The sequence below is a fragment of the Micromys minutus genome, assembly GCF_963924665.1.
Source record: "Micromys minutus genome assembly, chromosome: 4".
NCBI lineage: Eukaryota > Metazoa > Chordata > Mammalia > Rodentia > Muridae > Micromys > Micromys minutus.
In genome coordinates, this window is record NC_137973.1 from 24,742,455 (window position 1) to 24,767,792 (window position 25,338).

The window sequence follows — 25,338 nt, forward strand, 5'->3', positions numbered from 1 at the left end:
GGCGCACTTAGCAAACGTCACAGCATGCACGGGCAAAGCCATGTGCGCAGACGCAAGGGGTCTCGGTGACGTCACAGAAGCGCGCCCAGTACCAGCTAACTGCGAGGCGGCCAGCTGCAGGTCCCGCCCTCCCTCCCGGAAGTGGGATCACGGTTCCGGTGCACTCTGTTCCGCTCCCCGCGGCCCACCACCTTGGAGTTGTACCTCCACGGGGCCCGAGGGGCCGGGGAGCGCATCCCGCCCCCGCCCCCACCCACGCCGCCGCCGCCGCCCCCACCGTTGCCGCTACTCACGCACTCCGAGTCGCTGGCCTCGCTGCCTGAGGTGGGGGCGCTGCGGGCGCGTGTGAGTCGGCCGCCTTCCCGTTGCCGCCCGCGTTCCTGCCGACCGGGCATACGTCGGCGCGCGCCTGCGCCTGCATCCGGCTCCGGACGCTTGCGATCTTAGTGGGACCCAACTTGGAGGTAGGTATATAGAGTGTTCGGGCATGGTTCGTGGACCTTCAGAAGTGTGGTGGCCGAGATGTCCTGTCTGGATTCTCCTCCACTTAGATCCTCTGCTATGTTGTGGTGTCACAGTCCTTACTGTGGGGAACAGGTAAAGTACGTGAGGAGATCGCCCCCACGTGGGGCAGAGGGAGAGCGATACCTGGCTTTTCATTTTGTAGCACGTTGAGAGTTCCTGGGTGATCCACAGGACATCTATGCCGTTTCCTCTCATCAATGGCAAATTTACTTAGAAGTTTCATTTCTCTGCTGTTTCTATGTTTTGACTCCATAGACATGACAGAGTTCGATCTTCGTGGCCCCCACACCCTTTCATCCCGAGCCTTAGCACCTTCACTTTGATGTTTTGTTTGTATTTATATGTGTGTACCGTTTAATTGCCTGGGGACTACGGAGATCAGAAGGCATCTAATTTTTCTGAATCTGGAGATAACATATTGTGAACTACTACCATGTGGGTGATGGGAACTGAACTTTACATCTCTGCAAGAACAACTAAATCATCTCTCCAGCCCCAGCATCTTAAGTTTTTAAAGTGACACATTTATGGAGAGGGAAAACAACCCTTTTAAGACCAACCTAAAGGTGAATTGTGGGGGGCTTCATTAGTTATCCAGGCTTGCAGAAGTATCACTTAAGTCTTCTAGAATTGGTCTTCTTTCTCTCTCAGGCCTATGGTGCAGGTATCAAGGTATCAGGATTACTTTTGTCCCCAAGACAAACATGACTTCCTCATGTTGAACTATGGGATCCCACAGAGAATGAGACTTTCATCCTTTTTCCATCAGTGAGCCATTCTTCCCTGCTTTCTTTCACTATCCACTGACCTCATGTCTACCATACTCCTGAATTTGGACTTTGGGGAACCTTCAAAAAAGGCGTTTGGAGGAAATGCCAAACATCAACGTTTTGTCAAGAAGCGAAGGTTCTTGGAACAGAGAGGATTTCTGAATAAAAAGAACCAACCCCCTAGCAAGGTATCTAAGTTGAACTCAGAACCTCCAAAGAAAGGGGAAACTTCAAGAGTAGATAACATTTTGAAGCTCCTTTCATGCCCAAAGAAGAAGAAGAAAGAGGCAGCTGCCTCCAAAAAGGATGCAGAGCAGTCTAAAGACAAAAAAGCATCATTGTCTTGGCTGACCCCTGCTCCTTCAAAGAAGACTAATTCTGTTGTGGCTAAAATAGATTTGCTAGGGGAGTTTCAGAGTGCCCTTCCAAAGACTAAGAAGAAGCCCCCGAAAAAGAAAATTGCTACAGAGAACTCCACCCAAGCTCAATCAAAGGATAAAGGCTCCAAGAAGAAGCCCTTGAAGAAAAATGCTGTACAGAACTCCAGCCAAGCTCGTTCAGAGGATAAGTGCCCTAAAGTTCCCCAGAACGTGCCAGGGAAGATGGTGGCAATAGACTGTGAAATGGTGGGCACAGGACCCAAGGGACGTGTAAGTTCCTTGGCTCGGTGCAGCATTGTGAATTACGATGGAGATGTGCTTTATGATGAGTACATCCGCCCCCCTTGCTATATCGTGGACTACAGGACCAGATGGAGTGGCATCCGAAAGTGCCACATGGTTAATGCTACGCCCTTTAAGACGGCTCGCAGTCAGGTGAGGAGCATGGGACCAGATAGTAGAGAGAGGGGTCTGGAGAGGGCTTTCAGCAAATGATATTCTGGTGAGGTGTCAAAGGCTGGTAAAGAAAGGGAGAATAATGTCAAATGATTAAGAAAGCTTCCTGTTGGAGTAAGGCTCAGAGTTTAAGGATTTTTTTTTTTCATTACAGTACAGGAACGTGGCAGGAAAAGCAGAATGTAGCTACTGAACAGACAGGAAGCAGAGAGAAGTGAATACTGGCTCTCCTTTTTTTATTCAGCCTAGGACTCTGGCCAGTAGAATGAATAGGTTATTTTGATTTGTTTTAGTTATTATTTTTACATGGATCTTCCCAGTTCAGTTAACCCAATCTGAAAGCTCACAGACACACTTAAATTTGTCTTCTAGATAATTTTATCAAGTAGACAGTTCTATCATAAGTCCACCCCCTGTCAACTTGATGACCAACATGATTCTTTTAGCCAAACCTTCCATCATTGGTCCTCATAAGCTCATAGCCATCTCATAATACAAACTGGATTAAGTTCAATTGCAAAAGTTTTTATAGTTTCTAACCGTCTAAACAGAGTCTCTGAAACTCAGGTAGACTCTTAACTGTGAGTGCGCCCCGTCACGTTGAAAACAAAGGCTGAGTGTGGTGGAACACACTTTTAAACTCAATACTACAGAGACAGGTGAATCTCTGTGAGTTCCAGGTCAGCTCAGTTACATGGTGAGACCCTGTCTCAAAAACAAGTTTAGAGATGCCTCATAACAACTAAATCCAGAATTTGTAGAACCCACCTGTCTGTTAGGGTTTCTACTACAGCCCTTGCTCACCCTGGAACAGAGCTTGTGTGCCTGTCCTAGGGGAACACTTGCTATAAGATTTCACCTGAGTGATGTCTTTAGTTTTGTTTTGTGTTTTTGTTTTTGTTTTTGTTCTTTTAAGACAAGCTCTCATTATGTAGCTCTGGCTGTAACTGACCTTTTGACCAAGGTAACCATGAACTCAAGAGACTCTCCTGCCTCTGTTTCCCAAGTGCCAGGAATGAAGATGTGTGCTGCTATGCCTGGCCCTTAATAGAATCTGTAGGGAACGTTCAGCCTTCCCTCTGAAACTTGACAAGCCAGGCCTTCATCCTCTGCACTGACCTCAGCATTTTCCTCTACGTTCTTACAACAGTTCCTTAAGCTTTGAACTACACTTCATGGTTTTTCCATGCCAAATTCCAAAGTTGTTTCTCAGTCTTTCCAAAAACACAGTGTTAACTAACATCAACAGTACCCAATAACCAATTTCTCTCTTCGAGTTTCTACTGCCGTGGTAAAACACCTTGACTAAAGGCAGTTTGGGGAGGAAAGGGTTTATTTTAGCTTACAACTGTGGTCTGAGAAGGGAAATCAGCAGAAATTCAAGGCAGAAACTTGGAGTCCGTAAGCAGGCTGGTCCTTGCAGCTCTACTGCCTGTAACACGGAGCCCCTCCGTTGGGCTAACTTCACTTTGTGCCTGTAGTTTTCTTGACAAATGTACTATGGTCCTGGTATTTCCAAAATCCCAGTTCTCCATTGTAACTTAGGGTTCACCTTCACAGCATGTAGGAGCTTCCTTGAAAGGGCACCAGTCCTGTCACACATGGCGTGACCTTCATGCAAAGCCCCCACGACTCCCTTAATTTTGCATTTTTTATGCCCTAAAAGTCAGTGTGTTGCAGAGCTTTGCTTCCAGTTCAGAATGTAGCCTGGTCCACTTAAAAGTTGTAGGGACCTCTGTTTGCTTTGATTAAAGATTAATTGAAAACTTTTTCCTAAGTGCTATTTGGCTTTCTCTATTTAAATGAAGTGAGTTTATGGGCGGGGTCTTGCCCTATGCACTTTCCCCCTTGTCCCAATGACAGTATAACTTTTCACAGCCTGTAACTTAGAATGTATGGCATATAATCCTTTCCCCACCAAACTGTATTTCCCTCCTTCCCATATTTTAATATCCTACTTGCTTCCTCTCAATGTAGATATGGATAAGAGCAGTGAGTAGTCACCTTTACATAGCCTTGAGTACCCTGTGTAGAAATATCTCCTGCCAAACAAATTAGTCCATTACTCTGGTTCTTCTCTAACCCACAGCTCTAAACTCCTACATCCCTTCCCAAAACCAGTTCCAAAGGTCTAAGAACCACATGATCGTGTCTTAACTGTTCTACTGCTATGAAGAGACCATGGCTAAGGCAATTCTGATAAAAAGAAAGCTTTTAGTTGGCTTGCTTACAGTTTCAGAGGTTTGTCTGAGATTGTCATGGCAGGAAGGAGACCAGCATGGCTGAGCAGTACATCCTTACCCACAGACGACAGGCAAAGAGAGACAGACATTGGATTTGGTGTGGGCTTCTGAAACCTCAAAGCCCACCCCCAGTGACATATCTCTACCAAGACCACACATCCTAATAATTCCTAAATAAACCAGCTGGGGACCAAGCATTTAAATACATGAGCAAATGTTGGCCATAGTCAGGTTTATCATAGCAATAGCCTGATATTTTTCTGTATTACTTATTGTTGTGATAACATTAGTATGGGGCTGGAGAGATGGCTCAGTGGTTAGGAGCACTAACTGCTCTTCCAGAGGTCCTGAGTTCAAATCCTGACAACCACATGGTAGCCCACAACCATCCGTAATGAGATCTGATGCCCTCTACTGGCGTGTCTGAAGATAGCTATAGTGTACTTATATATGATAAATAAATAAATATTTTTTTAAAATTAGTTTAAGGAATAAAGGGTTTGTTCTAGCTAATAGCTTGACAGTTCAGCACACCATGGCAGCAGGAGTATGAGGCAGCTGGTTATCACTAATGTTTAGGGTAGGTCTCTACTTAGTTAACTCAGTCTAGACACTCCCTCACAGGCACCTCCAGAAGTTTGTCTTTACCTGATTCTAGATCTTGCCAATCTTTAACCATCATAGGAATGCTAAAGTCAGTAAGTTACAGCCTGGTGGTGAAAGTAATTTTACTACTTGAGATCCACAGTATGTAGTTGACTTCAAGAACGAATAGCCAGCAGTGACAGAGGTGGTGTAAACAGAATGGCTGAAAGTGTTGGTAGCAGGAGGCAGAACTTTTACAAAAACATGATAAAAAGTAAGAGCACCCTAGAAAGATGGATGGCTCAGCAGTTAGAAGCCCACTGCTTGTGAGTTCAGTTCCCTGTACCTATGTGGAGGTTCATCTTCAACCATCTGTAACTCCAGTTCCAGGGGTGCTCTTCTGGCCTGCTCGTGCACACATGAAGTGCACGTGTATATAAATTCAAACTTTTTTTTTTGGAAGCTGAATTGAAGCGTAATTGTATTGGTTGGTGAGCATCTGGGTGGCCTGTAGTAGTAAAAGACACTTGGTTTGTAAGGGGGTTCTCTTTCCTCACTAATAAAGGGAGTGGGAGGTAGGGTAAAAGCAATGAAGGACGTGAGAGCCTGCTGGAGGCCACCAGAGGGCGCCACTGATCTGCTTTACAATTGAGGTCTTGCTCTTTACTTTCTCTGGACACACCTCCAGGGATTCTTTTTCTCAGACAGGGTTTCACATAGCCCAGGCTAGCTTCAAATTGGCTTTGTAGCTAAGGATGATAAAGATCTTCTGATTGTCTTGTATTTATCTCCTGAGTGCTATAGTTATGGGTACGTGCCACCATACCTGTTTGCACAGAGTTTGGAATGCAACCCAAGGCCGTATACATGACAGGCAAGCACTGTACCAGCTGAGCCACATCCTCAGCCCCTCCAATGATTCTTTTAATGCCAGACAGTCCACTCAAGAAAGTTTATTAGAGAAGAAGTAGCTAGGTGTTTTTAAAAGGGGAGGAAGTACCAGGCATGGTGGTGCATGCCTTTTAATCCCAGCACTGAGGAGGCAGGGGCAGGTGGAGCTTTAAACACGAGGCCAGCCAGGACTACACAGTGCAGTTTCTCAAACACAAAAGGAAAGAAATGTGAAGGCACATCCTCTCTACAGAACGCAGTTAGGCAGATGTATGGGAGAGGTCCAGCTTCAGCAAGGGCAGATGAGGTCCAGATGAGATGAGGATGGTGCTGGGTAGGAAACTGGGCATAACAGACAGCAGATGTTTGTTGATTGAACCTACCTGGGTGAAGATGCACCATGTGGTTTTCATCATGAAGCATTGCACCTTGCATACGCTGGGGTTATGAATCTGAGATGAGCCCAGATGCATCACTAAGTGGGTCCCCTGACAGCTATGCAGGACGGTTGCTGTTTCTACAATCCCATTTTGAGTATGGCCTGCAAAGCCTGTAAGATTTTAAATGCTGAGAAGACAAGTATCCAGGAAACCCCATCTGCAGCTTTACTCTTATCGCTTGTTTCTTTAGCTTTTTCCTCCTTTATTTTGTGAAGGTGGAGAGTGTCCTGACCCGAGTGTGGAGGTCAGAGGAAAACTTGGGGAAGTTGGTTCTCTCCTCTGTGTGGGCTCAGAGATCAAACGCAGGTCATCAAACGTGGTGATAAGAGTCTTTACTTTCGGAGTCCATTTCACTGGCTGTTTCCCCGCCTTGAGGCAGGCTCTCATGTATCCCAGGCTAGCTCACGTATCCCAGTCTAGTCTCAGACTTTCTGTGGAGCCAAAAATGACCTTTAACTTGAGTTCTTCCTTCTTTCACCTCCCAAGTATAGGGGTTGCGGGCCTGTGCCAGTGTGCCCAGTTATTGGGCAAGGCCTCGTGTAGCTCAGGCTTTATGTAACTTGCAGTCTGCCTGCCTCCACTTTCTCTGTGCTGGGGTTTTAGCTTTATATAACCTTGCCTAGTAATTAACTTAGTAAAGATTTATTTTTAATTGTGTATATATGTGTTTTTACGTGTGTGTGCAGTACCTTCGGAGACCCAAACAGGGTGTCAGATCCTCTCAAACTGGGGTCACAGGCAGTTGTGAGCCACCCTACATAGGTGCCAGGAGCTGAACTCTAGTCCTCTTGAAGAGTACACACTCTTAACTCCAGAGTCATCTCTTCAACCCCATAATCAGCATCTTTAGGTTCCATTGGAGACTGGAGGAAACAGCTAGGGATAATGGTCAGTGGTAGAGCACTCACTTGGCATATGCAAGACCTCAGGTTCTTTGGGAATGGCTGGTTGGGGAGAATGCTGAAACCATTGTTGGGATGGAAATGAATAAATATGTAAGGAACCTCTGGTGATGTAGATCCAGACAGGATTACAGTTCTCCGGGGAAAGGAAAGGGAATTTTAAGAATGGGATGAGGGTGGAGGTGGTGGTGGGGTAGTATGTTGATGACTACGTTGTGCCTTCAGGATATAAGGAGCTCCACCTTTGAGTATGGCTTCTCACTACCTCCTTATGTGCCTTTTCCAGATCTTGAAGATACTCTCAGGGAAGGTAGTGGTAGGGCATGCTATTCACAATGACTACAAAGCCCTACAGTACTTTCATCCCAAGTCCCTCACTCGAGACACTTCCCAAATACCGCTCCTTAACCGGAAGGCTGACTGCCCAGAAAATGTCACTCTGTCACTGAAGCATCTTACCAAGAAGCTGCTGAGTCGGGACATCCAGGTAACTTCTTTCTAAGTGTCCCATCAATTGTCACCCAGTAGTCTCCCTGTCTGTAAGTTGTGATGATAATTCCTGGGTACCTTATAGACTGTACCAGATGATACAGCGGGAAAAGAAGTCCACTCAAACATTTAACATGCTCAGCAGTCAAGGACAGTGGCCACAGAATATGGAGCTGTGGGTACATGTCACACAAAGAACACTTAAGAAAGAAGACCCAGAAGGTCCGTTCTGAAATGTCCTGCCTCTGCAGAGCTTAATATGATACATACACATTATCTCAGAAATGAACAGGCTTTCTGGGAGATGTGCTAATGGGGAGGGCCCCAGTAGACTTCTGACTATGATTCATAAACTATAGAAGATAAAGTATAGATGACTAGCAGGTTGCAGAGTCCAGAGTTGTCTGGGAAAAGAAACAGCTCTTACCTTCATGTTCTTTTCCCCTTTAGGCTGGAAAAAGCGGACATTCCTCGGTGGAAGATGCGCAGGCCACAATGGAGCTGTACAAGTTGGTTGAAGTTGAATGGGAACAGCACCTGGCCCAGAATCCTCCAGAAAATTAGCAATCCCAGGGAGACACATGCAGTAGACCAACCCACAGTTCTGCCAGCTTCTCACCTGTAGAAGCTAGAATCATTGGGGAGAGGGGCTTGACCAGAGACTTAATTGAAATTTCATCTCAGCTATTGTGGTCACTCTGTGGTTAAGTGTCTCATAGAAGAGGAAAGTTTTCATGTTAAAATCCACCTCTAAATCATTCAGGTGGGAGGCTGAGACAGGTTATAGATTTAAGGTCTGCCTGGACTACAGAATTAGTTCTAGGCCAGGGAGACCCTGTCCTAACAAAAAGAGGGCCAGGAGTAAAATCCAGTGCTAGAACACTTAACCTAGCATCCATAAACCACTAGGTACAGTCTCCAGAAGTGGGATGGGCGTGGGTAGAAGGAATGGAACCGGAGCTGTTAACTTCTTTAGTAGTGTTAACCGAATGTCACAGGGTGCTTGTGCCAGTTCTCAGCCTTGACCTGGAGGGAGCAAGGCACACCAGGGAATAGGTTCCCACACTACCTTATTTGTGGGACACATATCATAGATGTGTCTCCTGTTGGTGGGGCCTGGGGTAAAGGAGCATCTGTGTTGCCAAGGCTGGCCTCTGACACTTGGACTCAAATGACTTCTTCCCCAGCCCCATGAGTAGCCAGGACTACAGGTGTGTGTTCACCGCTGTGCCTGGGTTTTTTTCTAATTTTATAGGGTTTTTTGTTCTAAAGTAATTAACATTTCATTTTCAGATGAGTCCTGATTAGAGCTAGGCAGGATGGTCTGTAATCTCAGGACTCTAGAGGCCAAGACAGGATGATCAAATCTTTAAGGCCGTCTGAGTATATAGAAAAGCTCTGGTTCATACAGGTAAAGAAAAAGGAAAGGGTTGTGTGGTTGCTTGCTGAATTTTATAACCACATGACATGGCACTAAATAACAGTTTACTTAATTTAGGTTCCACTTAGTTTAAGAGTTTATATAGTTTTAATAGTCTCAGTCTTTCATCTTGCAAATGCAGCCTCTTGATTCATATGGTTCTTTTTATGAATTTTGATAACAGAAAACTGGTGGGTTTTTTTTTTTTTTTTACATATAAAGATGTATTTTTATTTATGTGTATGTGTGTGCTTTCAGGGTCCAGGAGAGGGTGTGAGATCCTTCAGAACTAAAGTTAGAGGCCATTGTGAGCTTCTGGGAAATGGGTGCTGGAAATGAAGCCAAGATCCTCTGGAAAGAGCCATCTCTCCAGCTTGTGTAGGGATTTTTATTGTCTTTATATTAAATAGCATATCAGGGTGTGGAAGGCTGTGTAATCCTGTAAGAGAATTTCTGGGCTCTCTGGATGGGTCACTGGAGCCCTTATTTGCTGGATGATTTGAAGCTTTGGTAAGTCTTTGTCACACACACATTGCCTTATCTTTTCTGTCCCACCTGAAGTGACACCCTAAGCCATGCAGGCACATATAGAGGGCACGTGACAAGGGGAGTGCGGTGGAGTGAATCCGTGGGCATAAGGGAGGGACACAGGGAGGAAGAGTGCTTGGTGACACAGCCTGGCAGCTCTTTCTCAGTGGTGCACTTTCATCTCCTGGAGGTGAGTCATGGGTCTGCAGCATTGTTCCTACTCTGTATAGTAGAGCCATGTCTCATCCCTCACCCTTTCATTTTGTCATTTAATTCTACTGGATAAGAGTTTTTTGCTTCTGTGTATGGGTTTTTGCTTATGTGTATGACTGCACTACTTGTGTGTCTAGTGCCCATGAAGGCCATTGGAGTGTAGCAGATCTCATGGAGTTGGGAGTTCTCACATGGGTGCTGGAAATCAAACCCAGGTCCTTTTGCAAAAGCAGCCAGTATTCTTAACCACTGGGTCATTTCTCTAGCCCCTCAAGGTATTAGTCTAACTTACATTGAGGAGATTGAGGTTAACCAGGAGGAAAGGAGTCTTTTCCAGGTCAAGGAGGTAGAGGTTACACTGGCACTCAGATTCGGTGAGTAGGCCTAAAGTCCTTGCCTTGCTGTTAGCATCTGAGTAGTATCTGGCAGGATATGGGCTTCTACACCCAGCCTCTGTTCCGTACTGGGCGGTGTGCTAGACACTGGAGATGGTATTGTCTTGGCCCTGAAGAAGAAAAGCTAGGAAACCTCACTGAGCCAAGATTTAATGCTGGTTAATAAGATGAGCTGGTGTGTGGTTCTGAAAGACAATGCTGCCTCTGTAAGGAATCTGCATTGGGGAAGGGCCAAGAGGTGAGCCGTCTGTGGAGTGGGAGGAGAATGAGTGTCACAGTAGGTGACAGTGGCAGGACCTAGAGGTTGAGACAAGAGAAGGACAGATGTGTTGAATAGTTCTGAACAAAGTCAGGTGGAGGATTTGCCAACAAAGAGGGTTTGAGAAAAGATACTGTGGGTAGTTCCTGGCTTCCTGAGCAACTGGAGATAGCCAACTGGGTAGTGGAGACAAGTTTAGCAGATTTTAGAGACCTGAGACTAAAAATTTAAAGGTTTTGAGTTAACATTGCAAGACTGGGTTTTGGTGACTCATATCTGTAATCTTGGCCCTCCCAAGGTAGAGATGGTAAGATCACAAGGGTTGGGGTTTTGAAATGGTCTCACTATGTAATCCCAGCTTGACTAGAACTCACTGTGTAGACATAGCTGGCCTCAAACCCAAGAGTCTTACTCTGCCTCTATTAGGATTAAAGGCTCTTGGCTTTTCAAAAGTAAATCTTTTTCTTTAGCTTTTTTTTTTTTTTTTTGGAGACAAGGTTTCTCTGTGTAACAGCTCTGGCTGTCCTGAAGCTCACTGTGTAGACCAGACTTGCTTTCATCTCTGAGATCTGCCTGTCTCTGCCTCCCAAGTGGTGTCAGTCCAAAAGTGAATCTATTTAAAAAAAAAAAAAAAAGCTGGGCATGAAGGCACATGCTTTGCTTCTTAAACATATGAGCACAGATCTGTTCCAAGGCCTCTGCGTCTATCACTTACCTGCCATAGTCTTCCTCTGGTTATTTACATACTTGCTTGCATGTGCATGTACACATGCAATCTCAGCACTTGAGATCCCTGTGAGTTCAAGACCGGCATAATCTACATAGTTCTGGGCTAGCCCAGGGTTGAATTATGAGATCCTGTTTTTAAGGAAAGATTGATTTGTCAGGTGTCTGTGAGATGGTCCTAGCACCCTTATCAGGCAGCTCATAGCCCTCAGTAACTAGCTGCAGGGAATTTGGCACCTGCACACAAATGCATGCACGTACACACATAGGTGAACAGATAAACACGGGGAGGGAGGGATGCCTTATTTATAGCAATTTGGTAGCCCACTCTGAGCAATGTACTCAGTACTCAGGCTGAGAAGATAGTAGATGGCTGAGTGCTGTGTTGACAGAAGCCTGTAGTTCTAGTTATTCATGGTCTGCCTGGCTACAACAACTGAGCTAGAGGGGAGAGAGGAAGGAGAGAAATCCCAGACTGCAGTCAAGGTGAGTGCATGGAATCTTGTTTGTGAGTCAGGAGATGCTGAGGTGCTTGTAGTTGAAGGTGACAGGTGATACGAAGAAGGGGTGTATGTGTGTGTGCATTATGCACAGTGGTACACGCGCTTGCCTTAGGAAGAGCTCTCTGAGATGGAGGCATTTATGCAGAGAACTGAAGCAAGTTGTGTAAATATCCAGAAAAGGGTGCCAGATAAATGGCAGATGCAGAGGCCTTGGAGCAGATGTGTGCTTGTGTGTTAAAGGAGCAATCAGGAGTGTCTGCATAGGTATGCATGGCTGGAGCAGAGTCAGGAAGGAAGGGAGACCGGCTGATAACTGGCTGTACATTAGAAGGAACTGAGGTGTTTTTACACTGCGTCAAATGGGAAACCAGAGCGGAGGAAGGATGCGCACTAGTGTAGGGTTGTCTCTGCTGCGGTGAGGGAGGGTAAGTTCAACTTTATGCGAGTGGTTGTACTTTAGTGTTCAGAATGGTAAGCAGCTATTTAATCCCCAAGCTTACTGGCCTTTTCAATCCTCCTGTACTTTGTCTCAACAAAACACCCACTATTAACCTTTGGTCTCCATACATTTGTATAGGCACATACATGTGTACCATGAACACACATGCACACATACACAAAACTGAATAGAAGTGTAGTGTTCAGGCCCCACATATCCTTCAGTGCTCCAAAATGAGACTCTAGGCTAGACAGATCCATGATATTGACCAGAAGATGTTCAGGCCCCTGTACCTCTTCTGACAAAGAGCTGAGCTATTGTCTGTGCCCAGAGAGTGGTGGACCCAGGAAGCTGTGGTCAAGGGTAGAGCCTGGCTGCAGGCCCTCTGGGCAGTCATCAGGGCAAGTGGCACTGCCAGGAAAAGCTCAGCTTTTACATGGGTGCTGACTCATTGTCATAGTGAACCAGGCTTGAAGAGCTGTTGCATGGGTTTATAGCAGCCCCACCCCATAATCTCCCATCACTTAGCTATGCTGGGGTCTTCCCAGTTTCTTTTTTTATAGGGACATTATCAACCCCATCCCCCTTTGAAAAGGGGCACGGAATGCCCAGAATTTCAGGGAATATACATGAGTGATACTGTAAGGAGTTCTGGGGTCCAGGGACATGGCTCTGTTGGTAAGATGCATGCGATACAAGCATGAAGACCTAACTTTGGATCCCCTGCGTGGATGTAAAAAGTGTGTCAGCACATGCCTGAAGCCAGCACTGGCAGAGACAGACCACCTGGAACTCAGCGGCCAGCCAAGCAGCTTAGCTGAAACAATGGCAGGTTCAGGGAGAGATCCTGTCTCACGATGAAGCTGGGTGTGGTAGTGCATGCTTTTAATCCCAGCACTCAGGAGGCAGAGGCAGGCAGATCTCTGAGTTCAATGCCTGTCTGGTTTACACACTTACAGGACAGCCAGTGCTATGAAGAGAGACTTTGTCTCAAACAAAACACCCACTATTAACCTTTGGCCTCCACACATTTGCATAGACTCATACGTGTGTACCATGAACGTGTATGCACACATAAACAAACTGAATAGAAGTGTAGTATTTAGGCCCCACATATCCTTCAGTGTTCCAAAGTGAGACTCTGGGCTAGACAGATCCATGATACTTACCAGAAGACGTATGCATAATGTTAGCCTAGAGTAAGAGGTTTCTCAGGCCAGGGCCTGGGATCCCAGCCCAACCTTTGTGAGTAGCAAGCTGTAACACTGAACCTATGCCAGAACAGCTGGTTCCCTAAAGGCCATGCCCGATGATCACACCCTCTGGAATCCTGCTCAGTTAAGTGTCTTAGTTTGGGTTACTACTGTTATGATGAAATCGTGGCCAAGAGCAAATCGAGAGAAAAGGGTTCATTTGGTTTATGCTTCCATATTATTGTCCATCTCTGAAAGAAGTCGGGACAGGAACTCAAATGGCAGGAACCAGGAGGCAAAAGCTGATGTAGAGACCATGGAGGGTGCTGCTTACTGGTTTGCTCAGCATGCTTTCTTATAGAACCCAGGACCACCAGCCTAGGGATGGCAGCACCCACAATGGGCTGGGCCCTCCTACATCAATCACTAAGAAAACGTTCTATAGGCTTACCTACAGCCCAATCATATGGAGGTATTTTCTCAATTAAGATTCTCAGATAACTCTAGTCTGTGTCAGGTTGACATAAAATTAGCCTGCATGGCTGGTTACTTATTTGTAAGGAGTCTATGAGAGACCCTAGATTTAAAGAGGAAGAAGGTAGGAGTGGCTGTCGGGGAGGGAACTGGGGCTCACGCCCTAAGAATCCAGCCTGGCTGCCCTATACTGGGCTGGCTGGCAGAGTAGGTAGGTGCCTTTGTGAGTCCTAGTCCATGAACGTCTCTGGCCCTGGGCCAGCTACCAGTGTAGTAGGAAGACCCACCATTGACAATCAGGATCACTGGGGAACTGGTGCTACCAGGGCTTGGGAGGTGTGAGACCAAGGCTGAGTAACAGCATGGTTGGCAACGATAAAATCCAGGAAATACTGGCCTCTGATTCCCCAGAGAAATGTTCTTAGTAATTCCCAAGTTCCAAAGCTTCCACTTAGATGACTTGGCTCAAGTTAATGGAGGAGTAGCAGGCAGGAGAGGGTTGGGGATATCATTTGGATAGTATACATACTCTGCTAGGTTAACAAGTTCAATGCCCACAGGAAGTGAGGCAGCCTGGAACCCTGACAGACCAGATGAGGTAGGGGTTTGGGGTGGTTGTTGGGCAGTTTAGTTTTGCTTTAACAGCTAACATTTTCCAAAACTGGTGCCCATGGGGAAGAAAATCAGAAGTTGCCACTTCATACGTCTTTGACCCATTTTGTTCATGCTGCCTAGAGCATAGCATTGGGAGTGTGTGTGGAGGGCCTCCTCCCCTCCCCCACCCTGCTCATTCATCTACTCTCTGGCTTTGCTGGAGATAGGAGTAGAGGTCACATGAAGAAGGCCTTGGACTGACTAAGGCACCAGATACTTGAACTTTTTTTTTTTTAAATCTATAGCCGTATTATGTGTATTGCTTGACTGCATGTACACTGAATACATGCCTGGTGCCCAGGCCAGAGAATGGCATCAGATCCGCTGGAACTAGAGTTATAGAAGGTTGTGAGCCACCATGTGGGTGCTGGGAATCAAACCCAGGTCATCTGGAAGAACACCCCAAGTACTTTTAACCACTGAGCCCTCTTCCACCCCTAAAGTCTTGTAACCCTGCTTATCTGCTGATTCAAGGTGGTAAGGGTTGGGGGCTGGAGAGATGTCTCAGCGGTGAAGAGCACTGGCTGCTCTTCCAGAGGTCCTGAGTTCAATTCCCAGCAACCACATGGTGGCTCACAACCATCTGTAATGGGATATGATGCCCTCTTCTGGTGTGTCTGAAGACAGCTGCAGTGTGCTCATATACATTAAATAAATAAATTTTTTAAAAAAAGAAAAAGATGGCAAGGGTTTGGGAAGACCCCAGATTCTGGACTGCTTGCCTCTATCTCTTTTGAACCTTAGCATCTCAGTGGCATGGGAAATCAGAGGGTTTCAGATCCCCGTTCTTTGGGATCTGTTTCCTACTCTCTTGCATGAAAGGCAGCACAGGGGAGGCGACTGGATTGTGGGTTCTCCAGGCCCGGTGCCCTGGGCAAAGCAGCAGAGTTGGAGGATGGGCTGTCTAGATCCATATGTATCTGTCCTGCCTGTTGAACTTGCCCATGACCACAGCCCCATCGCTCCTGCCCTGGCTGCTAAGGTTGAATGAAAGACATGTGACAAATGGGTACAGTACTAGGAACCAGACCATAGAGCCAACCCAAGTGTAACTGCAGGTCAGTCTCCCAGCAGGGTACTGAGACTAAGTCTGGACACGTCCTCAGCCAGTGCATCCCTACCCCACCCTCCTGTCTTCCTGGCTCAGCCAGCCCAGCCCAGCCCAGCCCTGAGGAGAGCGTTGGCAGCCGGAGCTGGGAAAAGCGTGGCGGAGCCAAGAACAACAGAGGCTCCGCCTGGTGCTGTACAGACCCTCTTCTGGCCTGTGATAGCCCTTCCTTCTGCCTCAGCCTTTCCTACCGTTTCTTTTCAGCCTCCTGTGCTTATCTTCCTGGCCTTATTTACCCCTCTTTGCCAGACCCCAGTTGGCCTTGCAGGTCATAGCATCTTCTGCCTATGGGTGAAAACTTAGGGTTCTTGGGGTCCTCTGTCCTCTCCTGGTTCTCATAGAGTTTCCTTCTGCACCCAAATGTTTCAGGGAAATGGGGTGCTCCCTGTCTTACAGCTTTGAGGGTCGATTGGCCTTAATTCTGCTACAATGACAAAGGTTGGGTCTCTGAGCCAGGGAGACAGGTAAAAAGTACAAGAAAGAGTCCCTTTTGCATGGAGGACCCCAGTGGAAGGTCGACTGTAGATCTAGGCTTTCTGGAGTAGAGTCCTGAGGGTGCAAGGGCTCAGGAGACACAACCCTACTGCATGACAGGCACTTTGTTCTGGCTCAGAACACCGCCACCTCCTATAGAAGTGTCTGGCCCAAAATGACTGGCTTTTACTTTGGAAGTCCAGGTCAACAAACATTGACCCAATAGAGACAGTAATACCACACTCAGCGAAACCCTGCACCATTACCGACCTTAGCAGAGAGTTAGGGGTAAGACTGGAGATTCTAATTTCCTGTTCTTCCTACCCCCAGTCGACCCTAGCCTCTTCCAGGACTGGGTGGTTTCTCATGCTCCACACGGCCGCAAGGGAGGAGATGCGGATGGTGGAACTGTCTCCTACTCCAAGCCCCATTACTGCAGCCCTATAGCACAGTCTACCTTCTTGTTCCTTGCTACCATCTCAGCCCATTTCTCTACCTCTGCTCTAAGCCTGAGACCACCTTCCTCCTAGCCACACAATGGAACAAAGCATCGGAATGTTCTTTTACTCTGCGATGGTCTGTTCTCACTCCATCCTCAGCTTGTCTCTGCTTCCCCATTGTGTCCCCAACTCCTGTCGGGAGAGGGGTCACTTGGAGCAGATCTGCAGCAGATTTGGTTATAATTGAAAGACCAGAGGCACTGAGAAATTCCTTTCCTTATTGATCCCAGTGGGAAACTAAAGCAAGTAGTTGGGGTTCTTAATGGTGGCAGCTCCTCCCATTGAACAGCTCTGAGGCCCTAGCCCCTGTCCCCTTGTTAGTTGGATACCCATCCACTTCTGCTAGCCCTCCTCCTAGTGCCTCCTAGGCCCCGGCATCCCTCTGATTCTTCCCAGCTGCTCGGGTCTGCTATTCTCCTGGAATAAAAGGGCTGCTGGAGGCTGAAAGCCCTAGCCAGTCAGCATATTGCCCCCACCCTCACTCTCCTTCAGCAAAGTTGGGGTGCTTGGAGCTCTGGCCATGAACTGCCAAGCCACAAACACATCTGGAAAGAATTCCCCGCCCAGTCCCACTTCCCTTTGTCTTCTGTCTCTGGAAATCCTAGCCAGTTGCAAGAGGAGGGAGGTGGTGGGGATAAAGGGAAGAGAGTGGGCCCGGGGCCCAGGGCTCCTGTTCCCACCTGGGGGAGTTTCCTCCCGGCTCTAGCCTCTGTGGGACGCTCCACCTGGCCTGCATTCCTCTAAACGACCGTTCCAGGCCTCCTTCCTAGGCCAGGCTGTGTGTCGTCATCCTGATGACCATGAGTAAGGTTTTCAAAACTGGAAAAGTGCAGGCTTGCCCTGCCCTTTTCTCTTGAGAGAGAAAATGCTACCCGAGTAGGAGATTATTAGGCTCTTCTGCCCATGGGCTCCTGGAGTCTGGAGAAGTGGAAGTTGGACACAATGACCAGTATGGGAGGCAGGGACGCCAGGGGTTGAGGGGACCGCAGACTTTTTTCTTTTTTCTTTGCTTTATTCCGTCCGCAGGTCACTCCTCATTTCTTGGTCTAAAAGCGGGTTTTCGTGGTCAGAACCTAAAATCATCTCTGCAAAGCTACAGTGAAGCGGGGGTGGGGTGGGGGGGTGGGGTGGGGTGGTTTCAGCCTGTATTCAGAACACTCCCACGATTCCCTTTGCTCCCCACCTAAGCATCTGTCTGCAGCAGAGAAACTGCTAGACCCCCGTGCCTCCTCTTCCAGAAGCCTATGACTCCTACTTCCCATCCCTAAATGAGCGTTCCATTTTAAAATCTAGAGTCCTAGACCCAGGCTGACTTGTCCCACTCCCTTCTGAGTGTTGGTGGCGGGTAGGGGGTGGGGAGAGCGACGACCCAGAAGCCCTTCTGAGAGGCAGTCTTCCTCATTCTCTCAAGTTTTCCACACCTCATTATTCGGGATTGCCTCGATGTAGGCCTGACTCGCATGACACTGTCTGGCCTCTGAGGCTAATCCTCCAGACCCTGTCCTAAGCTCAGTTCCACCCTCCACCAAAGCCTACCAGTCTCTAGTTCACAGGTCAGGGCTGCCTGCTCCAACCTTGGCTACTTAGACCAGGAGGGGACCCTGTTTGGGATCTTGAGGGGACTATGGGGAGGGCCCTAGGAGGGTGGGGGCGAACGCTGAAGCAAGGGCAAGCGCTTCTAGCTCCAGCATAGAGCGGCGGCGTTGTTTCTGGCTTTGGGTTACTCCGAGCGCCTCCGAGGCCCCGCCTGTCCTTTCTACTGTCTCCCAGCCTTTCCACTAGGGTTTCACCCACTTAAAAAAACGATCCTCGGAGAGGCCGGCCCGCCGCACTTTCAGCCCTGGATGGGAATATCTCAGACCCACCCCCTCCTGGTACAGCCAGCCTTCCCCCAACCCCAGTGGCATCACGGCATGCGGGGGGGGGGGGGGAGTGGGGGACGCTTGGCGTCTTTCTCCCCCTCCTTGTGGCCCAGGGGGCCCAGGGAAGCGTAGCCACCGAGAAAGCGCCTTAATAAAGAGTTGTGTCAAGTGATTGGCTGTGACCTCTGCCCTTCTAGCCTCGAGCAGGGGGACTCCTGCTTAACCCTTCATTGTCCGTCCAGTGCTTGGAGAGGAATGAATGAGTTGCCTTGTGCCTACTTCAGGCGTCTCTAGGCACTACTTGAATCCAGAGCTTAGTCAAGGGTTAGAGGACAGCGGCACCTCCCAGTCACCCAAAGGAACGTTTGAATTCCAAGCTGTCCCACTGGGTCCATTTCAACTGCCGGTTGCACGAGTGGGGGTCTCCAGATGTCTGGCGCCGAGCTGTCCAGAGCACCGAGTTTGATAGAGGACTAGTAGAGAGCTGGTGAAATGGGTCCTGTGTTCGCCCTGCAGGCCGAGAGACCGGAGCATCGTGGCCCAGGCGAGCCGTGCCCTGTTCTTGCTAGAGGCACAAACCCCGTTCTTGTCTTCTGACGCCTCCTGGTCCGCCTACTGATGCGGGAGAAGGGTATCTTGGCCCTTAGAGAACCCTGGACCCACCCACAGTTCTAGAAACAGGCGGGATTCCGGAAAGGATGGGGGTGAAGTGGTCACAGAGCAGGGCCCCCAGGTGGTGTGGAAGGCGGGGCGGGGGCGGGGCCGCCTCATGCACCAGCTGGGTATAAAAGCCTAGAGCTCTGGCGCCCAGCGGCTGTGCAATTGTCCTCCACGCGGCTTGGTCCCCAGGTGGAAGGCTCTGTTCCACAAGGGGGACAGCAAGGTATCTTTAGACTAAAGGACTCGGCGTCCAGTGTTCTAGTTGAAGATCTAAAGAGAAAACCACCTTGCCACTATGCCTAACTTTTCTGGCAACTGGAAGATCATCCGATCGGAAAACTTTGAAGAAATGCTAAAAGCTCTGGGTAAGGAGGTTTTCTTGAGTTGGGAAGGGGCGCAAAGAAGGCACTGGGTTCTTTAGGGCTGAGGCCTAATACACGAAAGGAGGCCGAATTAGGGAGTGGGTGCCTGGGAGTCTGCATCCCAGAAAAGGGGCGTGCCGGATACCCTGGGTCCTGGGGCACCAGGTCCAAGACTCTTAAATCCTACTTTCTGAGGCTGGGCGCCCACCAGTGCCAGCTTCATCGGTGACTCAGAGCCTGTGAATCAAGTAGAAACCAGAAGCACGAGGTTAGTCTCAGGAGGGTTTGGCTAGCCTCGGCGCCTGGACCTGCAGACCAGGGCACCTGGCTCTGAGCTTTGAGAATCCAGGATTCGGGCAGGGAGCCCCTAGGAGACATTCCAAACTCTTTCCACGTACCCTAACAGTAACCCAATCCTGGCGACAGGTCCATTACCCCGAACACTTGGCTCCGCCCACCAGGTGGTCCACCACTTCAGCTCCTGGACCCTCCCCCACACATTGCACTTCCCACTCTAGTCTCCCCACCCCACCCCCACCTGTGAGGCAAATATTTTCCTACAGCAACCGGCTCCAAAGCCCTAAAATCGCTCTGGACAATTACCACTTTCTTAGATTTCAACAAATGTCCTCGTGTGAAACACCAATCCCCATTTCCGAAAGTCTAGGATTGCCTCCCTCCTATCCACGGACCAGCTGCACCCTGCGCAACTGGGCTGTTAGCCAAGGGTGGGAACACAGAATCCACCCAGACTTTCCCTGCCCGCCTTCTATTAGCCTCTAGGATGGGACTGGGCTAGAAGGTATGGGGAAGGAGAGACATCTGAGGAGAGATGGAGTTAACTGCCCCAGGGAGTGGAAACTACCCCAGAACCTAAGGCTTAGCTTGCCTTCCATTTCTGCACTGGAGAGAAGCCCCGGGTTGGGGGAAGCAGGAGATGCTGTTGAAGAGATTGGGACTATACAAGAGTGTGTCTGGAGCTAAAAAGAATGTGGGGAGGGCACAGGGCCTCTGTTCTCAGCTTTCCCTGCTGCTCTTTCTTTGTGTCAGCTAACCGCAATGATTCTTAGAGTCATACCCATTTTCCTTGCTCCGCCCTTGAAAAATTAAAGATCAAAGGACAGAAATTTTCAGAAAATCTATTGCCATTTCCTCCCCCATTTGCTCAGAATTCTGACCCCTCTCCACAGTGGCTGTGGGAGCCTGGCATCACCCCCAGGTTCCAGCTGGAGAGAAAGGCCCAACCCTATTGTCTGCCTTCAGAATGTTTGTCCTCCCTGCAGGGTCTCTCTGAGCCACGCGACTTGCTAGGGGGGTAGATTGCAAACAGACCCGTGGTTACACAAACTTCCTGTGTCAGCCAAGGTCAGCTGAGCCAGGACCCTGGCTCTGCGGGCACCAAGGACTGGGGGAGGTGAGGTTCTTTCTGAACACAGCCTCCAAAGACTCCACCGTCCCTGTTCAGGGTCCATTTTATGGAGGAGGCTCAGGGCTCGCCATGACAATCAGGGCGAACACAGTAGGTCTTTCGGTTGGGGCTGAGTGAAGTGTCAGTTTTCTTCTCAGGAACCCAGAGCTATAGGTTGCACGAGTATTTGTGTGTAGGTGGAAGGGTGTGGGGGGGGGCACAGCACAGTCTTGTCCCCTCTAGCACCTTGAGTTGGTCCTTCATCTCACCTGACTTGGAGAGGTGAGGATAGAGCCTCATGCTGGTGTCCCTACCTTCTGGTCATCCCAGCAGAGGGATACCCTCCTCTATCCCCTCCATCTTCATAACTGGGGGTGGGGGCAGGGAAGGGAGGACACTCTAAATACACACAGAAGCTGAGTGGGAAGGCCTTTGGATGATTCTTGGGGCTAGGGACACCGGAGAGGAGAGAGGGCAGGAGACTACCATCCTTTCTTTCCCTTTCCTCCTCTCAGGACACCAGAGTTTCCCTTGAAAGAGTCGCAGGAAACTTTGTTGCATATATTACCTGCAGCTAATAATAGGTTTCACTATGTTCTGGCTTTTTTTTTTTTTGAGTCAGGGTTTCTCTGTGTAGTTCTGGCTGTTCTGGAACTCAGTCAGTGGAACAGGTTGGTGAGCTTTAACTCATAGATTTCCCCTGCCTCTGCCCCTTCCACAAAGGTGTGCACCACAATACCCTGCTATGTCATGGTTCTTTTCTTCACTGTACTTGCTTTTATCAAAAAAAAAAAAAAAAAAAAAAAAAAAAATCCAAAACTATGAATGTGTGCTTATGTGTACTTGGCCTCGTGTGTCCTAAGTTCCTAAACACGGAGCCATAGGACAATTAGAAGCAGCTACTGTTTCCTTCGGCCAGTTGAGGAATCTGAAGCCGGAAACCCTTAAGCTCAGGATCACCCAGCCTTCCCTTGTATCTTCCCCTGCTGAGAATCTGCTCCTCAGTTTTTGGGAGGGGCAGGGATTGTGCAAATAAAGACCTAGCAGGGTAGAGACCTAACAGAACAGGCTAAGTAGCTAGGCAGAGAGGGAAGCAACCTGCTTGCCTGGTCTACCCTGCAAGTGGGCACAGGGAACTTAGTAACGGACCAGACTACCTCAACCGGTCTCAAACCCAGTGGTGAGAGGCCAGAGGAAGGGAAACTGAACGCACCAGGTAGTCCATGGGGAAGCTACCCCTAAGGGTGCTAGGAATGGGTTGATGAAATTTGGGTAGTCCTCTCCACATACTGACTCAACAAGGTGGGGCCCATATAGCCCTGGTAATACCTGAATCCCTCCCCTCCTTCAATTTATAGCCTTTCACCACCTCCTCCCTTATCATCACCCCACCCCTACCACACAACCCCAACACACACACACACACACACACACACACAGGCCAGTAGGGCTCAGATGGAGCTGCGCCAACTGTCCCATGGCAGGGGGTGATGGGGCCATTCCTCTCTCCCTGCAGGGGTAAATATGATGATGAGGAAGATCGCTGTGGCTGCAGCCTCCAAGCCAGCGGTAGAGATCAAACAGGAGAATGACGACACTTTCTACATCAAAACCTCCACTACTGTGCGAACCACAGAGATTAACTTCAAGATTGGGGAGGAATTTGAGGAGCAGACTGTGGATGGGAGACCCTGTAAGGTGAGGCCAGGCAGGCACCTACTAGCCATGCCTCTCAGTGTCTAGCTTCCCTAGACTCTTGAGGAGTCCCTAGGGAGTGCGGGTTCTGGAAAGGGGTTCGCCTCTCCTCTCTCACGCTTGTAAGGGCCCTTACTGTGAGCTCTTTGGCCTCTGGTCTCTTGCAGAGTTTGGTGAAATGGGAGAGTGAAAACAAAATGGTGTGTGAGCAGAGGCTTCTGAAGGGGGAAGGCCCCAAGACCTCCTGGAGCCGAGAACTGACCAATGATGGAGAGTTGATCCTGGTGAGCCTTGCTGCAGCCCATCCCCTGGGAGAACCCCCGCCCGCTGAAGGTTCTGCGCTGGGCTCCAGGCTCCCGCAGACTTAAAAGTAGCCTTGGCCACTTCTCTCAACCTCTCTGTGGGGGCTGTTTAAAAATGCTAACCCTTCTGTGTGCCACAAAGATGTGCCTAGAGGAGCCCAGAGTTTTCTAGCAGGCTATCCCTGACTGCCTGTGGACTCCCGGGAGGAAGTAGGTTTCTGTTTGATCCTCAGCAAAGACGTCCGGGCATTCTTGCATCTGATCTTGCCTGTCTGGGCTTGGAAGTAAAAGCACTTGACTTCCCATTCCCTCCCTCCTCTAAAAGCAAGGTGCCCAGGTACTTCACCAACTAACTACCTCTCTCCTTACAGACAATGACAGCAGACGATGTTGTGTGCACCAGGGTCTACGTCCGAGAGTGAGTACCTATGGGTCCAGGAACTGCCGGAGACTTCTTCTGCTCCCGCTACAGGCAGCAAGCCTCTCCGTCCTATTTTACAAACTAGCTCTCCCCTTACTCCCGAGGCTCACTGCTTCCTCCAAGGCCTTTTGCTCTTTGCCTCCTCGATGCCAGAGAGGGACAGATTACAAAAGCTCAGAACATTTCCACCATTCGCCCCTCCCCAGGTCAGCAGTCCCAGCTCCATACCAGGGTCTTTCCTGAAAGAGACTGTCTCTCTGGCCTCTACTCTTTATCCTTGTAGTCTGTGCGATTTAGAATATTTATTGGTTAATTTTATTAAAGTGTTTTAAAATGTAAAATCCTTCTGTGGCTCCCTGGGCAGCGCTAGACAATGGCCCAGGTTAGCCTTGTCTGAAGTGTAATGGGAGAGAGTGCTATCCCAGCAGGGCAGCTAAATACCCTGTGCCCCCCCACCCCCATCCCCCACCCCTGCCTTGGCTTCCTAATCAGAGTATTTGGGTTCCAGGGAGCTGACTCTCACTCTCTCTCTCACCTGCTTTCCCTAGTGGTGACATGCACTGGTCTCTCCCACATGGTTCCACACGAGCCCATTAACACCCACAGGGTGACCTTGCCTTGGTCTCTCAGGGAAAGGTCTCCCTGCCAGTCAGGACCTTGTATCTGCCACTATCTCTCCTCCCTACCTCTAGAGTTCTCACATGCCCTTTCTGCCCCTGGTTTCCCATCTCTCAGGCTCCTTAGAGGTCTCTCCTGAGCCTATTGAGTAGATATTGAGATCTTCCAGAGCATGACCACAGGCGAGTTACCAAGTATTTTGTGCCTCTTTTTTTTTTTTTTTTTTTTTTTTTTTTTTTTTTTTTTTTTTTAAAACACAGCACTGTTTTTTTGTTTTGTTTCATTTTGTTTTTCTGGTGCCTGGGAAGGTGGGGAGCCTCCATGTGGGTGCTGGGAATCAAACCTGGGTCCTTAACAAGAACAACACATGACTTTAACCACTGGGCCAGGTCTCCAGCCCCTATCGCTTTTGTTTGGGTTTTGTTTTCTGAGACAGGGTTTCTCTGTGTAGCACTGGCTGTCCTGGAACTCACTCTGCAGTTCAGGCTGGGCTCAAACTCAGAGATTCTCCTGCTTCTCTACCTCCCAAGTGCTGGAATTAGAGGTGTGTGACATCATGACTGGCCACAGGACTGTTCTAAAGCATGATGGGTAATACCTCTAATCCCAGCACTTGGGAGACTGAAGCAGAGAGTGAGTGTGAAGCCAGCCAAATTAGTGTGACTGTTCTGAGTGACTGGGGGTGGGGGGTGGGGGGGGAGTTCGGTGGGTAAGGTGCTTGCTATAGATCCTGGGAACTCACACAGTGTGGCTGAACGTGGTAGCAATTTTCCAGGGAGGTAGGAGGCAGAAACAGACAAGAATCCCGGGAGGCTCGTGAGTTAGCCTGGCGTACAGAGTGGTGACCAGCAAAACAGCAAGAGAACTTATTTCAGACAAAGTTGAAGACAAGAACTGACACCTGAGGCTGTCCTCTGATCCCCGTGTGTGTCATGATCTGTGTCTGCCTTCACACACACACACACACACACACACACCCACACACACACACAGAGAGAGAGAGAGAGAGAGAGAGACACTACCACCACAACAAAAAACAACTCAGGGCTGGGCATAGCTTGCCTAGTGTTAGAGTACTTGCCTTGTGTGTGTACAAGGCCCTGCGTTCAATCCCTACCACTGGAGCAGATCACAGAACTGGGGCTGGAGTTTAGTAACAGAGCACTTGCCTAGCATGTGCAAGGGCCCAAGTTTCATCTCCACCACCACAAAAACCAAAGTAAGCCCCACACATGCATATCATGCTTGGCTTATGTACTAGAAGTTCTACCTGGGTCTAGCTGGCTTCAGATGAAGCTGTGGCAAAGGCATCACCGACTCTCCTCGTCCCTCTGCCATGCTCATCTCTGAGTTTTGTGCACTGGTCACATTCAGCCTTGTCACAAATCACTTTCCCCTAGTCAAAATGAGCTTCATATGCAACCAAGCTTACAAAGGGACAGC

At 48.8% G+C, this 25,338-nt stretch overlaps 2 protein-coding genes across 3 annotated transcripts; both read left to right on the forward strand.

Annotated features, from left to right (window-relative positions):
• The first annotated feature begins 193 nt into the window (after nucleotides 1-193).
• ISG20L2 (interferon stimulated exonuclease gene 20 like 2) lies at nucleotides 194-9,289 on the forward strand. Its single transcript, XM_080916325.1, has 4 exons — nucleotides 194-464; nucleotides 1,177-2,110; nucleotides 7,479-7,679; nucleotides 8,132-9,289. The coding sequence occupies exons 2-4, from the start codon at nucleotides 1,337-1,339 to the stop codon at nucleotides 8,243-8,245; spliced, it is 1,089 nt and encodes a 362-aa protein (XP_080772451.1). The 5' UTR covers nucleotides 194-464; nucleotides 1,177-1,336; the 3' UTR covers nucleotides 8,246-9,289.
• Nucleotides 9,290-19,384: 10,095 nt separating this feature from the next.
• On the forward strand, nucleotides 19,385-23,465 carry CRABP2 (cellular retinoic acid binding protein 2; the record flags this gene model as incomplete). Of its 2 annotated transcripts, XM_080916097.1 has the most annotated exons (4): nucleotides 19,385-19,454; nucleotides 22,376-22,557; nucleotides 22,722-22,838; nucleotides 23,228-23,465. In XM_080916097.1, the coding sequence occupies 4 exons, from the start codon at nucleotides 19,385-19,387 to the stop codon at nucleotides 23,276-23,278; spliced, it is 420 nt and encodes a 139-aa protein (XP_080772223.1). In that variant the 3' UTR covers nucleotides 23,279-23,465. The 2 variants fall into 2 exon arrangements, with proteins under 2 accessions (XP_080772223.1, XP_080772224.1); XM_080916098.1 differs by lacking the exon at nucleotides 22,722-22,838.
• Between the last annotated feature and the right edge of the window lie 1,873 nt (nucleotides 23,466-25,338).

Bases quoted from the DNA above. Each gene is read 5' to 3' on its own strand.
- ISG20L2 (XM_080916325.1), top strand. From the start codon at position 1,337: ATGTCTACCATACTCCTGAATTTGGACTTTGGGGAACCTTCAAAAAAG. The intron at 2,111-7,478 runs GTGAGGAGCATG...TGCCTTTTCCAG, and splicing joins TTAAGACGGCTCGCAGTCAG to ATCTTGAAGATACTCTCAGG. The intron at 7,680-8,131 runs GTAACTTCTTTC...TTTCCCCTTTAG, and splicing joins TGCTGAGTCGGGACATCCAG to GCTGGAAAAAGCGGACATTC.